Genomic DNA, 16,767 nt, shown 5'->3' with positions numbered 1-16,767 from the left:
ACATAAAATGACTAGTTACTCACACAATTGTACTGACTAGCACCTGCTACAAACAGTCATTTATAAATCAGTGGTCTGATTTATTCTACAGCTTCAAAGTTTAATGTGTTCAACCCAACCCAACCTGAATATACAATAACTACCATTTTTAAGTTCAAAATCATGTTAAGTTCAAACCTGAAACTGGCATTTTGTCAAACTGAGGTTCAATCGGAGACAAAGGTGGTGATGCAGTATTCGGTGATGACTTCCCTGGGAACATGGGGCTTGTTAGGCTCCCTAAACTACACGCTCTTCCAACATCTTGAATGGGACTTGATGAAAATTGCCCCTAAGATTGACAAGGATAGATTTACATTGCATTGTGTGGCTTGCAATTAATTATTAGTCTAGTGTACAAAAAACAGAACTGTGGATGCAGGAAATCTGAAACAAAAGTAGAAATTGTTGGTGAAACTCAGGAAGTCTGGCAGCATCTGTGGAGAAAAATCAGAGTCACTGTTTCAGGTCCAGTGACCCTAGTTTTCTTTCCATAGATACTGACAGACCTGCAGAGCTTTTCCAGCAATTTCTGTTCTTATATTGGTCCAGTGTGCTTTTCTCAAAATTATCAGAGCGAAGAGAGTTAAGCCATATTATTAATCTTTTTGCTTACAAAATTTCTCACAGACCAGATAGCAGTGACTCAAACAAAAAACTGCATTTGTAATCATTCAGGTTTGATAGAATTTTCTCACTAGCAGACATGACTAACTTCTATCAAACTACAGGAACAAATGCAAGGCTCTTCAACTGCCTTCCTTGAAAGGAAGTATTTGCATTGTCAGTGTAAATTAAATTCATACATAATCTTCACCCTCTACCACCACTGCTCCAACCCCGCTTCTAAACTCAACCACAAAAAAATGCAAGATTTATAATTTGAAAATGTTTTCTGAACTTCAGTTTTCAGTGCAGGAAAGAAGAACAATATGAATTTATTTTTAAAGAAACAGGCATTTTAATCAGAAAAATATAGCAACAGCTAACTTTTCATTAAATGTAAATTGTCTTGATCCCAGAATCTGAGGATTCTCTCTCATTCTGACTCCAAGAAAAGATTTTCTTCAAATGTCCTGTACAAAGTAAATGGAAGCACATAATAATCAGGGAACTTCCATTTGGTGAAAACACAGTAAAGCTTGGCATGTCTTCAAATATCTGGAAACTGAATTCAGTTTCGTCATAGTAATACCAAACTCTGCTTTTTTTAGAAATTTTGGCTTCATCCTAAAAGACATTCTTCAACCACTACTGGTTAACAACACAATTGGCCACAGCAATTTTATTTTCAGTCAGTCGTTATATTATGAACTTAAGAACATCTGTCAACTGACTACAGAACACCATGAACTCAATTAAACCAACAAATGGCACAACATGTTCACAGTTCACTTGTGATAATTTCATACATCAGAATTTCTCATTTTATAGCCATCACAGATAGTTTTAAAAACATAATCACTTCCTATGCACCATGCAATATCTCAGTGATGTGTGCCATACAGATAAAACACCACTGCCAAGACTTTGCCAATGCTGATCTATACTGACTGTTGAGAGGGCACTTTCACGAAGTCTGCATTTACATATTTCACTTCTTCTTTGGGGTAAAGCACTAGTCGTGTTACTACAAGTCAATGTACAAAGATAGAAGTCGCGAACATTGTGTGAAGGATTGGAGGCATGTGGTCACATTTTACAGTCCACAGAATAGCACACTGAAACCCCACATTCTTCAGTTTCTTTGCCCTTATAATCTGTTTGTGGGTCCCAAAACTGACAGTCAACACTGCACACAGTACTTACAGAACTAGGAGTTTTTGTCGGGCTCTTGCATCGAAATGGTGAGGAATCCGATGACCTTAGATTTACGTGAGGCTGAACAGATCCACCACATGGACTTTCTTCTGGAGAGGGGAGGGAGGAGCTATCAGAGTAGCTTCTTTCACCATCAATAAACAGCTTTCTCCGAAGTGAAGATGCACTCAGACTTTCATGGGATTGGTCAGCAAGGTCTTCCAATTTATAATGTTCACCTGAACAGAGAAATAAACTTGATTACGGTAACACTAAAATTTACAATGCTGTGTAAATGAAACTGTTCAGGCCACACTGTTGTAATGTGGTATATTCTGCAAAAAAAGGATATTATTAAAAGGACATCATACTGAATCGAGAGAATTGGGAAGTATTGTGCCCAATTCTGGTTGCTCTGCTTATAGTTAGTCATAAGCATTCTGATTTCTTTCGAAACATCAAAAGACACAAAGGAAGATTCATCTATTCATGAGGGAAACAAGAGATAAAATGTATTCAAAATGTTGTAATATTCAAGAACAAACTTTGACCTCTCCATCCTTACAAACTATAATTTCATATCCAACCTTGCTTTCTTTTGCAAAGTGTTTGAATATGTTGTTTCCTCACAAATTTCCTGAAACTCAGATATTTGTATCCCTCCAATCAAGTGTCAGCTCCCGCCACAGTACCGCAACGGCTCTTCACAGTCACGAATGACACCCTGTGACTGCGCCAAAGACCCTTTTAGTAAAAGCATCTGCGGAACAAGGTAATCCAGAAAGGACAAATGCATTATTCTTTTCTAAACTGTCCTTATCACTCATTTAAGATAGGGGCGGAATTAATTAAATCAGATTGTTATTTTTAGGTGAGAGAGAGAGCAGACAAACAACTTATAAAGGGCAAACATACAAGCTCAATAATTTTGTCAGTCTCAAATGATTACATTCAAACAATACATGAATTTTTATATCTTACCTATTATTTTCTCCAGATCAAAACCTACAGGTAACGACAACACAGTCTGACAAGCTGCTACACAAAAAACAGAATTTAAATTATTGCATAAATCTCTTTAAAGATTAGATTCATATTTAGATTCAAATCATCATACTGTTTTATTAGCATTACATACTTAATATGTTTAACATGTTATTTGAGTAGAAGCTCCAAGCATGTTTTTAATATTTTTTAGGTGTCTCATTGTGCCACTGTTGTCATTATATATTGCTTCTCTTGAAGTAGAATAAACCATCTGACAACATACCAGTTATTCTGGTATAAGTTGTGTGAACTGTAAGTTGAGAGCCAGTTAAGTATTTTGAAATGCAAAGGATACTTCAGAACACATACATTAGATTGGTCAAAGGAACATTTATCAAATGCAAGACAGATCTTTGAAAAGTGAGTGTGCGCCAAAAGGAATATGATAATCATTGCACACTTTCATAAGTAGAACAATACAAACATTCAGGTACATGATATAAACAGAAAAGATAGCATCTTACTTAACAGGAGGCAAAGGGTTAATGTTTATGTTTGTTGGATTAGAGAACACTTGCGAGTCATATAACTAAGAGTCAGTGTGAGAACTAATTTTGTCCTCAATATAACAAGTAGCTAGACAATTTGAACGTAAGTGGTATGATAAAGAAATGACAACACAAAAGTAGAGGTTTAGAAAGGAATGGCACAGAGTCACATTGGCAGAATGGCCAGTATGATGACAGATACAGCTAATAATTTTAGAAATCAAAAGTGCAAACGAATCATTGCCAAGTGCAGGTAGACGAAGCCTTTAGAAGGGCGACAGTGTTTTAGTTTGCAAAATAGGAACTTAAGGTTTAAGAGTAATGAAATATAATCTCATAAAGCACAACTCGAGCATCATTTTTAATTTTGGGAGATCATAACAGAAAGTCTGAAAGCCATGGATTAATCAGAATGATACAATAATAAAAATTATAGTTCTAATTACGAGATGAGATGAGATTATATCTAATGGAGCAGAAAAGGCCAAGAGACAATTTTAAATGATGAAGGATTTTTACAGGTTGAATAAAGACTATTGCCTCTGCCTTAAGTTGGTGTTGAAGAGTGATCAATTTAAATGGAATGAGGGAAGGAATGTTAGGAGAAATGTATTTTACGTAGAGTGCTGTTGGAGCATTGGAGTCTTTATCACACAATGTAACTGAGGCAGAACCTATTCAAGGCTTTTAAGAAAAGTGAGAAAAGAACTTAGAGAAAGGAAGATGGACAGAGCTTTGATAAAGAGTGCAGGAAAGTGGGCTATTTTTAAAATTGTTTCAACAATGGATTGGGTATAGAAATTGTCAATATGACAGGAAACAAGAATAACAGTCATGGATTTTTTTGGGGCTTGAAGAATTATATATATGGTCCAAGGTAAACAGCTGGATGAACACAGCAGGCCAGGCAGCATCATAGGAGCAGGAGAGCTGACGTTTTGGGCCTAGACCCTTCTTCAGGGTTCTAGGCCCAAAATGTCAGCTCTCCTGCTCCTATGATGCTGCTTGGCCTGCTGTGTTCATCCAGTTCTACACATTGTTATCTCAGAATCTCCAGCATCTGCAGTTCCTACCAACTCTATATTATATGATCCTATCTTTTGTCCAAATCATCAAGCTTCATATTGTATCAAGAACAAAATTAAATCTTACACTGACCTTTGGTTATATCACTTCCAAAGTTTACAGAATAATATCTGGACATCAGGAATTAAGTTATAAGGAGACATAAAATTAGGCCTGTTTTCTCTAGAATGCAGAAGGTTAGGGGGTGATCTGATCAAAGTCTTCACAATATTGACAGGAAAAGACAGGGTAAAAATAAACTATTTCTACTGTTTGGGGATTCTAGAACTAGGGGGACATAGTCTGCGAATTTGGGCCAGAACATTCAGGAGAGATGTTAGGAAGCACTTCCACAAAGAAAAGGGATATTTGGAACTCACTTCCACAAATGGCAGCAGATGCTAGATCAGTTGTTAATTTTAAATCCAAAGTAGGTACAATTTTCTTAAGGCTTATGGGCCAAAGGCAGGTATGAGGAGTTAGGCAAAAGATCAACCACGATCTCATTGAATGATGGAGCAGGCCTGAGGGGCTGAATGGCCTACACTTTTCTTTTGTTCCAGAGTGTTCTCCAGTCTAACTATATGTATATCAATGATCGAGATCTTAAGGTGCAGGGGGCAAATTCAAAATTAATGGAACATACAAAACTTGGAAGCATTATAATCTGTGAGGAAGACAATATGGAACTTCAATAGGGCGTACATGGACTAGTGGAGTGGATGTTTACACTGGATGAAATAAGAAGTACAATTCTAAAGAATATGCAGGAGCAGAAAGATCATTGAAGGTGGAGAGACAGCAGTTAATAAAATATACAGTATTAAAAGGCTTTATTAATAGGAAAAGAGAATACAAACAGATAATGTTGAATTTGTTATACCTCAGCTAGAGCACTGTCTACAGTTCTGGGTGTCACATTATGGAAAAGATGTGAATGCATTGGAGAGAGTATGCAAAGGAGATTTACAAGAATGATTCCAGGGATGAAGAACTTCAGTTACGAGTACAGGTGGAGAGGTTGGGATTTTTTTTTGGAGAAAAGGCAGCTAAGAGTAGACCTAATATAGGTTTTGAAAATCATGAGATAAGGAAAAACTGTTCCCGCTCAGAAAAGGGTCAAGAACAAGAGGTCACAGATGTAAGGTGACATGCAAAAGAACCAAGAGTGATGTGAGAAAAATAGCTTTTAACACAACAAACAGGATCGTGTCTGAAATGTACTGCCTGGCAGTGTGGTGGAAGTAGGTTCAGCTGAGGCAATCAAAAGATTATTGAATGCTTATTTGAAAAGAAAAAAATGCAAATAATGGAGATAAACAGATATTCAGACAATCACCGAGTTTCTTTACTTTCCCCATTTTCAGTTTGGAACTGCAAACTAAGTTGAGAATCGAACTTTGAACACCAACATTTTTAAAAAATAAGGAGAGAACAAGCTAATGTTTGTGATGGGAAATGGCCTGGAAAGATAATTGCGGATTAACTATTATTCTAAAAACATCGTAGATGTTTGGCATCAGGCTCTGTTAAGCTCAAGAAATAGAAGCTGGTTGGATGTAGCACTAGTCAATCAAGGGGAGTCCAGTGCTGGCCAGCCAACCACAGAAAAAGTTGAAAAAGAGACAGAAACCATAGATTATATTGATCTTCACCTTAACTATTTTTGAGCAGAAGGTAGTGTACTGGGAAGTTGTTTTACTCTCTCTAGATTTATCTCCAATTCAAGAATTATTGAATATTCTGAGAAAAGAATCTCAATTCATAAAAAAAAGTGAATATTCCTCACAGCCTGCTGGAAGCTACTTGTATTGACAGATAACAAAGTGTGAAGCTGGATGAACACAGCAGGTCAAGCAGCATCTTAAGAGCACATAAGCTGATGTTTCGGGCCTAGACCCTTCATCGGAGAGGGGGCTGGGGAGAGGGTTCTGACACAAATAGGGAGGGGGGGAGGCAGACCGAAGATGGATAGAGCAGAAGATAGGAGGAGGAGAGTATAGGTAGGGAGGGGATAGGTCAGTCCAGGGAGGCAGGACATGGTCGAGCAGTTTCAAGGCCAAAGAGATTACAAGAGAGTTGCAGTGGGAGAGAGATTCCCTGAGGTTGGTCTGGAGGCAGGAGGGTAGCTTATTAAGGTTCGGCATCCCTGGAAGAGGCTTCGCAGTGAGGTTAAAATTGTGATCAGAGATAATGGGAAGTGCAGATGCTGGAGAATCCAAGATAACAAAGTGTGAAGCTGGATGAACACAGCAGGCCAAGCAGCATCTTAGGAGCACATAAGCTTATAAGCAATTTTAACCTCACTGCGAAGCCTCTTCCAGGGATGCCTAACCTGAAGAAGTTACCGTCCTCCCTCAGGACCAACCTCACGGAATCTCTCTCCCACTGCAACACTCTTGTAATCTCTTCGGCCTTGAAACTGCTCGACCATGTCCTGCCTCCCTTGTCTGACCTATCCCCTCCCAACCTCCCCACCTATACTCTCCTCTCCACCTATCTTCTCCTCTATCCATCTTCGGTCTACCTCCTCCTCTCTCCCTATTTATTTCAGAACCCTCTCCCCATTCCCCTCTCTGATGAAGGGTCTAGGCCCAAAATGTCAGCTTTTGTGCTCTTAAGATGCTGCTTAGCCTGCTGTGTTCATCCAGCTTCATACTTTGTTATCTTGGATTCTCCAGCATCTGCAGTTCCCATTATCTCTGATCACAATACTTGTATTGACAGGAGAATTTGGAATTCAAGCAAGATACAATCCTTTGTATCTGAAATAAAGCACATTGTGCAAGTATTCCATACTCATCACTGAAGCTATCATCAAACTGACAAATTACAACTCTTTTAAAAACTTTATCCCTTAACTGTGTCTGTAATTTGGAGTGTGGGGGTTACAATCAATGAACAATGGTTTTAAATCATAAACCTCAATTAGATTTCCTGTTGTTTAACTTTGCTGTGAAATTACAGTATCAACAATAAATTGTTATATTTGTTAAATGGTTATATATATCTAACTTATAAACTTGGTGTCTGATAACTATTATTCATAAAATACAGTTAGGAACACCTGGGCAATTTTGAGATCAGTGAATATTTAATTTCACTATTTTGCTATACCCTTGTCAATGCACAAGGGAATGGCACTAAGTCATGATGCTCATCTGGAGAACTGCTATAGATGAGTGGGAGAAATGGCTTTCTTTTGTACGGTAACACCTCTATGATTCTGTTCTCATGGATGCTGACACAATGGCCTTCAACTATACTGAAAACAGTTTTAATCTTCACAATATTCCTATGCTGAGACTGTAAACAAGTTTTAACATAGCTGGAATAATTTAGTGAAGATTTTTTTAATACTACCTGTGGCAAGTTACCTTAAGGGAACACGTCAAAAACATGTAGACAACATTCTAAATTTATACTTTAAAAGCACATTTTATGAGATTAAACTTTATATGTTTTGATAAAATGTACAATTCTTCCAAACTTGCTTACTGACAAGCAAAAAGCAGCAGTTTAAACATGCTTGGAGACAGTGAAGCAAGTCGGTCCTTAAATCCACATTGAAACATTCACAAAGAATGGAGACTTAAAAGGAACACTTTCTTCAAGAAATTCTTTGTAAAATGTGTTTTACTGTTGAAGTTTCCAACACAAACCATAACTGAAATCAGTCCAAATTTATTTTGCCAGGAAATTAGTCTTCCTTAAAAAGGGAAATATTAGAAAAAAAGCACGGTATGAAATCTGACTACTTGGTTCCTGTAGAGAAATATACTAAATGATGCATTTTTGTGCTCTGACTTTCAAGGATCCATGTGATTTCAGTTCTCATATCACAATGGATATTAAATGCATAACAGTTGTACTACTACAACTTTAATAATTCAGTTGCATATATAACGTGCTTATTATCTTGTATGTTCATGTTTTAACAACAATTGGATATAATTATAATTATATCGTAGGGCAATTCATGACTAATAAGCTTTCACTAATGCCATTCAAAATCTAGGGCATGTATGCAATATTAGTGTTAAATGCTCTCCTCCCTGTCATCCCTAGAGGGGGAGAAAAAAAAACCCAGCAAAAACACAAAGTGGTCCAAAACAAATATGAAGCACAAAAATGGGTAGGCAGGTTTGGTTTGTTACAATTTTACTTCATCATGTCTAATGCAAGTACTAGTACTAGTTCGCAATAAATTAGATTATTTTCCCGCAAATAAAAATATAGTAAACTCCATCATTCTGATGGAGATATTCACGTACGTACTCCCCTTGCTTGCAAAACATATATCAAAATGAAGCAGATACTACATTGTTCATTAAATTCAATCTGTGAGGTAGTAAAGCAAAAGAAAAACGAGGCCGTAATATTTTACTTATACAACGTGTTACATTTTGTAAAATGTAAAATAAGTTGTGTGATTTAAATTGATTTTAAGTTCATTGAAAAAATTAATTCTTAGTTCAGATTGGCACTTGTACTGAACGCGCACACATACACAATAAATGATTCATGAAATTTCACCAAGTGAGTTGTAGAACTCCTTGTGCTATTACATGAGAACTACTAACCATTATGCATTCCAGGTAATGTAACAGATTCTTTTGTTAGAACTGAAGAATTCCTCTCCCAGGATGAACCTTTAAAGAATGACAAATAAAGAAACACAACTGCTTTAAATGCACTACATGATCCATTAAAGCTCAAGATACAATCAAGTTTAATTTTAAAAACAAGTGAAATGTCACTTAAAGATATCAACTGAATCTGAAAAAATGCTGAATTCGAATGCAGAACATGTGTATTGCTTAAAAAAAAAGGGCATTTTCTCAAAGCCTTTCATCTTACACTTGTCGGGATAATACAGGACAAATGAGAAACAACAACAGGATTGAAGGAAAAGCTAATGGCCAACAGGAAAACAAAACCATATGCACATTGAGGACACAGTACAAATAGAGGAATCTGGACTTACTTTGATTAACAATTCTCCACCTTGCCACCCAACCACCAACTGGCAGATCCCCAGTTCCACTAAAACCCCATGAATATTGAACATCCCAACCTCACAATGGGATACAACTCAAATGCACAACAGAAATAAGTTATGTCAATTATAAACTTAGGTAGGGTCAGAAAAGTATTTGATAATACGAGGACAGGCATAAATAAGCTTGACGCAATATCCACACACAGCTGACTGAAGACTTCACTGTACAGTGATTAGGGACAGGAACCTTAGATATTTTTGTGTACACTTCTTAACCATTGAACATTTAAAATCTGGACTTTCTCCACTCCTGATAATTATTTTTTCCTCCATTCATTTGTGGGACATTGGCGTCACTGCCTGGCCAGCATTTCTTGTCGATTTTTCGGTATAGCTATCAGGAGAGTGCCTCACGAATTAGCAGGTAAAGTGACTCTGCAAACCAACTCTTTGCAAAGTTGTCTTGGAAAACTGATCAAAAGTCAAATTTATTCACTGAGAAACAAACAAACAATGTGAATTTTGTGTTAGTTTAAAAACTGTCAATTAAATTCACAAACCGTGTACAGTTTTAGTTTATTTCGCTGCGAAATTACATCTTCAAAGTTTACTGAGGTAAATATTGCTACACTGATAAAACTTGCTGTGCTGAACCAAACGTGACTATGCATCATTCACTTTTAGTTCCCCGAATATCTGTAAAGTTTGCATTCCCGGCACAACTCCTGGCATCAAGCAAATCCTTTACCTTTGTGTTTAACGTCTCCATTTTACATTCATAACACACAGAGTTTTAATTTTTGTTAACTTATTTCTTGATTTTGACAGAATCTAATATATTGAGCCAAGAATAAATAACATGTAAACCACTGACTGAAAAATACAAACTGTGTCCTTATCCACACAACTCCAATACCCTCCCCATCCATGAACTAATTGTCAAAGTCTACTTTTGTGAAAGGTCTTTAGAAAGAACTTTGCTACATATATAAAATTAAAAAATAATCACTGAAATTCAGATACTTTAAAAAAAACCTCACATTTGATTCGATGGGATTGTAGAATCGCTTTCCCTTCAGGTTGAGTCCAAGGAGAAGGGACAATGACACTATTCAAGAAAAACTAGATAAAAAGAGATAAATCAAAATCTTAGGATACATTATATGCTGAAACATTAAGCTCAACTTGATACTTCAAGTAATGTTACAGAATGGCATCAGAACACTACTTAAACTGATAAAATTTTAGGGATTCACCAGATATTTCTCTCATCAGTTGTGCTCAAGGCCACTCCTTTAAGCAAGCCCCCTAGTCCTACAAAATGGGGTGTGACATTATCAACACAATATTCAACAAAGCAGTATCGTCTAAGCTGAAGAAGAATTCTCATTATTCTAATCAGCTATCGAATAGCAAATAAACATGAGGACCATCAGGCAGACTATAAACCTTGTAGCACGTCTTTAAAAAACAACAAAGCAGCAGGAAGTTTCAATGACAAACTGTTCCATTATAAAACCTTCTATGTATCTATGTATGTCATCTTTGGTACAAATAACTAAAACACACAAAATTTCATTACTTGTGCCCATGATAGTGAATACTGCACTGATTTCTGTAACACAACGTATGCAGGTGGCCTGTGTATTCTCAGTGAAGTAATTAAGAATCCACATATGCTAGTTATATAGCGTCAAGGAACATCATAACATTTGCAGAAACTAGTCACATTTTTTCAATTAATAATTTCTTTAAGAAGTGAGGGGATTTATTTAAAAGGAACTGGAGGGGCAGCATTTTCACAGACAGCAAGGTGCATATATGGAACGAGCTGCCAAAAGAAGTGATGGGGACAGGTACAATTACAACATTTGAAATACATTTAGGCAGGTATATGGTAGAGATGGTTTAAAGGGAATTGGGCCAAACACAGGCAAATGGGACTAGTTCAGTTTAGGAAACCTGGTTGGCATGGATGAGTTGGGCTGAAGGGTCTGCTTCCATGCTGTATGACGCCATGTCTCTATGATTCTAATACACATGGCCCACTGTGTTACTTCATCAACAAGACAGCAGCAGATTAGCCACGGCTCATCCGCTCTGACCACGTTTCTTTTCCTCCTTTCTTGATTCATTTTCTTCTCTTTTCCTTTATTTATCTCTTGTCCTGAGCTTAGACGGCATTGGTGGCAGCAAGGGATCCCAGTGCGGATTGGTGATGGCAGCGAGCGAGTCCGCATGGACGTCATGGCATTGGTGAGCTAGCCCCGAGTGGACTCAAGTGGGTCCAGCACGGGCCCCATGGCTGTGGCAAGTGAACCTTCATCTATTCTGGGGTGAGCTTGGGACCCAGCATTAGAATCAGCAGTTGCTACATTGGCAGAGGTGATCTCAGCAAGGTAGACCCGGTGGCAAAAGATGGCACCTGAGAAACGGCGACACAGTTGTTGTTTGGGTCAGCTGCTGGATGCGGCAAAACAGTGGAGAAGGGCAACACCGTGACATCAAGGGTGGGCGCAGTGGCAAAAGACATGACTCTGGCATTGGTGGGTCCAGTGCAGGCAGCAGCAAGGTGGTGGCGGAAGAGAAATCGGCCCAACAACGAAAGAGTGCCTGAAGAGTGATGACTTCAACACTGGTTCTGTTCGGTGCAGATGGCAGTGAGACACTGGGGGAGGGATGGTGGCACAGGCATCACTTATGTTGAGCTGGTGCAGGACTGATGGACTCTCTTTAAGCTATCTTTCTTTTCTTTTATTCTTAAACTACTGAAAATGGCACTCAATCATGGCGACAGTGGAAAAGCTTTTCACTGTATTTTACTATTTTTCTCACTAAAACACACATGACATTAAAATCATTCATTGATTCTAACCAGAGACCAATCCACTGGGTCTCCCTAGAACAACATGGCTGACATTGAGAATGACAATCAAACATCAAAAAAAAAACATCCTAGCATTGTGCAATACAAATTCAAGTCCAGCAGCTCAGTCACCACAAGTGACAATTTACTAATTAAACACCCAGCCAGAGAAGTAAAGTGAGAAGTCACATGACACCAGGTTATAGTCCAACAGTTTCAAATCAACCTGCTGGACTATAACCTGGTGTCGTGTGACTTCTGATTTTGTTCATCCTAGTCAAACACCGGCATCTCGAGATCAGAGATCTAAAGTGATCAGTTAAACACTTTAGGAAGAATGTCAAAGTCTTTAGGGAGAGCACAGAAGATATTTACCAAGACACTTCAATTAGGTTGTCAATCCAGGAAAGCTAGGACAGTTCTAAAAGCAGGATAACAGGAGACTTAATAGAGCTTGAAGTCATGAAGGAATATGATTGAAGAAATAAGAAGTTATTTCCGTGACATAAGAGCAGGTAACTGGAAACTACATGATTTAAAGTGGTTTGTAACAAGCTAGAAGTGAAATTATTTTTATTCAAACCTTCTATTGCAGTGAATTGAAAAGCATACTCTGAAAAGGTGATGGAAGTGGATTCAGACATAACTTTCAAATGAGATTTGGATAAATGCTGAAAGGGGAAAATATTTACGTGGAATTGGATAGCCTGATCAATAGGGTGATGGGCCGAACAACTTCGTTTAGTTCTACATCATTCAATAATTTTTATGAAGCGATTAAAAACTTATCATTGTTAAATAATTCAGTTAGGAAATGTTAACCTTTAAAATCATGCTCTACATTCAATGTCCTTAGTTCTAAAAAAAATGAATTAAACTTTTGAACTTGTTCCCTGGTATGATTGCACATTTGGCATGCATTGCAGATCAATGAAAAATATTGGCTTATGTGGCCAATATGTATGTGGATGAATGGATAAGTACTTCAAGAATTGTGCAGAAACCATTCGCTGGAGAAGAAAGTTTGCACCAGTTTGTCGACAGAATTTGCTGGCAGGATTCTACTTCAAATTAGTGTGAAATTAAAACATTTCTTTATTTTAGTCTGAGCACTTACTTCTTCAATGGCTTTTTGTTTTCTTGCCTCAATATCATTATCTAATCTAAAAGTATAAACAAAAAAAAACAATTTTAAATGTTATATTACTGTTTTAAGTCTTCTGACATTGAAATTAACTCTAGCACTATACAAAGAAAAACCGATAATTTAACAGGAAATTCCATGCTTGTTCATATAAATTTTCAAACAAGCAATATTGTTGTGTCAATTACTGTAGCTTACAATTTAATTACAATATTTTCTAATTCGAAATCAAAGGTTTTATCTCTTAATCAATGCAGGTGAAATAACAATTGAGACTGCACAGTTTATATATGTAGAGGTCTTAATCAGAGACGTGAAATACCGGCTCCATTGGAAACAGCATTATATTGGTATTAGTATGCTGTAATATGGAATTAAGCTTATATCCATTACAGGCTAAAGCAAATCTAAACAACTGCAGAATCATATATGCAAGAAAATGCAAGAACATGAATGGCAGAAAACTAGTATACAGATACAGTAGATAATAATGAAGACAAACTGAATGTTTACAATAATCACTAAAAGAGAGTAGTGTATAAAAACCAGAATCTGTATAAGGCATCAGTGAGTCCACATGTGTAATATTGCACATAATTTTGGTTCCCTTTCTTGAGAAGAGATTTAATTGTATTGGAGCAGTTCAGAGAAGGTTCATTAGATTGATTCCAGACATGAGGGGTTTGTTTTACGAAGAGAGATTGAGCAGTTCAGGCCTGTATTCTCTGCAGTTTAGAAGTACGAGAGGATACAAGATGCAAAAGGGGATTGACAAAGTAAACGTAGAAAGCATGTTTCCTCATGTGGCAATCTATAACAAGAGATCAGTTTTAGGCTAAGGGATAGCAAATTTAAAACAGATGAGGAGAAATTACATCTTTTAAAGGGTCATCAATCTGTGAAATTTGTTAGAGTGCAGTGGATGCTGGGACATTCATGTAAATTTAAGGAGGAGATGGACTTTTCATTAGTAATGAGTTGAAGGATTATGGAGAGTGGGCAGGAAAGTGGAGTTGAGGCTGAAATAAGATCAACCATGATCAAGTGGTGGAACAGGCTTGACAGACCGAGTTGCCTACTCCTGCTCATAGTTCTTATGGGTAATTTATGGGCTTTACTGGCTAGGCCAACATTTATTGTCCATTCCTAGTTGTCCAGATGGTGAGCTGCCTTCTTAAACGTGTAGGGAGACCCACTGCACTGTTGTGAAGGGAGATCCAGGTTTTTGACCCATAGACAGTGAAGGAACGGTGATATTGTTTCAAGTCACGATGGTGGTGGCTGCAGGGGAACTTGTAGGTGCTGGTGTTCCGATTATCTGCTCCCCTTGTCTTTCTAGGTGAGAGAGGGTGTGCATTTGGAAGTTGCTTTTGAAGGAGCATTAATCACATACTGAATTCATTGAGGATATGTTGATATTGTCAAATCACTTGGAATTGAAACACAAGCAAGAAAATGACTCTAGAGTGCCTCATCATCTTATCCATCAAAATGGCAAACAAAACTCTAATACATGTAAATGAGAAAGGGCATCTAATTACATATATGCTGATCTAATGGCTGCATTGTATGCAAGTCATAGTAAAGAAAACTGGTAACCTGGTGCAGCTCATGTATGCAGATTGCTGGTGAACATCTTCTGGATCAATTTCAATAGGATGCAGGATGGCAAGCTCTCCAATGGACCATCTGAATTTTCCAGGTGTCTAAGCAAGGAAAGTAGTATATTTTCAAGCCATCCAACATAAGTAAGAAATAATTTACATTTATAGCTGGTTTCTGAAACCTCAGCACACTTCAAAGTGCCAATGAAACATACTTTGAATTGTAGTCACTGTTGGAATGCAGTGAAAGTCAACACCAGTACAGCTCTTCCCTCAGTGCTAGCCTCAATGTTATGATATGGGCTAAAATGAAGAATATGTACTGTTTCTGGCACTTTTCAAACTAACCACAGACTAAGTGATCCCAAACAAATGTAACGAAAATTTGATAATCAGAATCTTCCTTGCTTTAAAGCATTTCCTCTAACTTCGATCTATCTCTTTAATATAACTTTAATTTTCTAATGGCTAATACAACCAGGTATCACTCTTTCAAATATAGTTTTCATATGGTAAAACGCCTTTGTCCTAAAAAAAAACTTGACATTCCACACTGCTATTTTTATAGCACACAAAATCAATTAAATTACAATATTTTGTATTCAATATGAGAGAAAAGAATTCTCTTTAAGGAGTGTCAAACATACCTGTGAATCAGGTGTTTTCACTAATTTGAAGACAGAGGGACTAGGGACTACTGGTTCATGCAATGTTGCATAATCACTGGGGCTCTCAAAAGGATTTGAAACAGGAGGTCGCCCGGGTGTGTCTGGTGTTACATGTACCCTGGTCTCACTCTTCAAATCTCCCATTCCTCTTCCTTATAGTAAGTAGAACCTTTCCACTTCTATTATTGGGGAAACAAGAATCTTTGTGAAATAAGTAAACAATATGTTTTTTAATGTCAAATTTTCACATATGTCTCACACCTACTCTTTTAATGAAAACAAAATACTGCAGATATTGGAAACTGGAAACAACAACCGGAAATGCTGTAGAATCTCAGTAGATCTGGTAATACCTATGGAGAGAGAAATAAGATTAACATTTCAAGTCTGAAAAGACTCTTCTGCAACACGAAGTAGTAAAATTGGAAAATGTTCGAAATGCTTCGGCCCATCTATCCAGATCCCACTTTCCCAGAACTGGTGTCAGTACCAATGAACTGGAACCCATTTCTGCCACGACAGTCGTCTTTCAGCTATACATTCAATTGTCAAGTCTGATTTACCTTATGGCAGTTTTTAAGTGACTCAAGTATAACACAGCGATTATGAATATTGAGGTTCTGCTTCTTAAAATTTGCACCCAGCTCCTCATACTGACAATGCAGAGCCTCCTTCTTTGTTCTGTCTATGTCGCTGGTACTGACGTGGACCATGGCAATTGGGTCCTTCCCTTCCCATTGCAAGTTCGTCTCCAGCCCCAAGCAGGTGTCCCGCGTTGTGGCAGCTGTCAGGCAACACAACTGTTTGGACTCATGCTTTTTTGCTGCAGAAAACTTTGTTAATCTCCCTCACAATCCTGTGTCCTACCACAACTACATTCTTTCTTACTCCCATCGAGTGTCTTTGTGTACTGTGCTGCCATGATCATTTAGGTTATCCCCTCTGCAACCCTCAGCCTGCCTTACCCAGACAAGCTGAAAGAATAATCTTAATTTTGTTTGAGAAAGTTCCTTACTAATCAGATATCTTTAATATACTAATTAG

The 16,767-nt window shown here is 37.5% G+C and overlaps 1 protein-coding gene across 2 annotated transcripts in view; it reads right to left on the bottom strand.

The window, feature by feature from the left end:
• The window catches only part of bora (bora aurora kinase A activator), a 29,264-nt gene that overhangs the window by 10,162 nt on the left and 2,335 nt on the right, over positions 1 to 16,767 (bottom strand). Inside the window, exons 3-11 of one of the 2 annotated variants that reach the window (XM_048532356.2) lie at positions 15,989 to 16,076; positions 15,703 to 15,902; positions 15,051 to 15,157; positions 13,425 to 13,470; positions 10,482 to 10,563; positions 9,023 to 9,091; positions 2,821 to 2,877; positions 1,849 to 2,078; positions 178 to 331 (exon numbers count right to left, since the gene is read on the bottom strand). In XM_048532356.2, the coding sequence (XP_048388313.1) occupies positions 178 to 331; positions 1,849 to 2,078; positions 2,821 to 2,877; positions 9,023 to 9,091; positions 10,482 to 10,563; positions 13,425 to 13,470; positions 15,051 to 15,157; positions 15,703 to 15,867 (910 nt within the window). In that variant the 5' untranslated portion in view covers positions 15,868 to 15,902; positions 15,989 to 16,076. The remainder of the gene's footprint in view (positions 1 to 177; positions 332 to 1,848; positions 2,079 to 2,820; positions 2,878 to 9,022; positions 9,092 to 10,481; positions 10,564 to 13,424; positions 13,471 to 15,050; positions 15,158 to 15,702; positions 15,903 to 15,988; positions 16,077 to 16,767) is intronic. The other variant, XM_048532357.2, reaches the window with a different exon arrangement.

This window comes from Stegostoma tigrinum, chromosome 6, assembly GCF_030684315.1.
Source record: "Stegostoma tigrinum isolate sSteTig4 chromosome 6, sSteTig4.hap1, whole genome shotgun sequence".
Classification (NCBI taxonomy): Eukaryota; Metazoa; Chordata; class Chondrichthyes; order Orectolobiformes; family Stegostomatidae; genus Stegostoma; species Stegostoma tigrinum.
The sequence above is the reverse complement of the archived record's forward strand: the minus strand, read 5'-3'. Positions and strand labels throughout refer to the sequence as shown.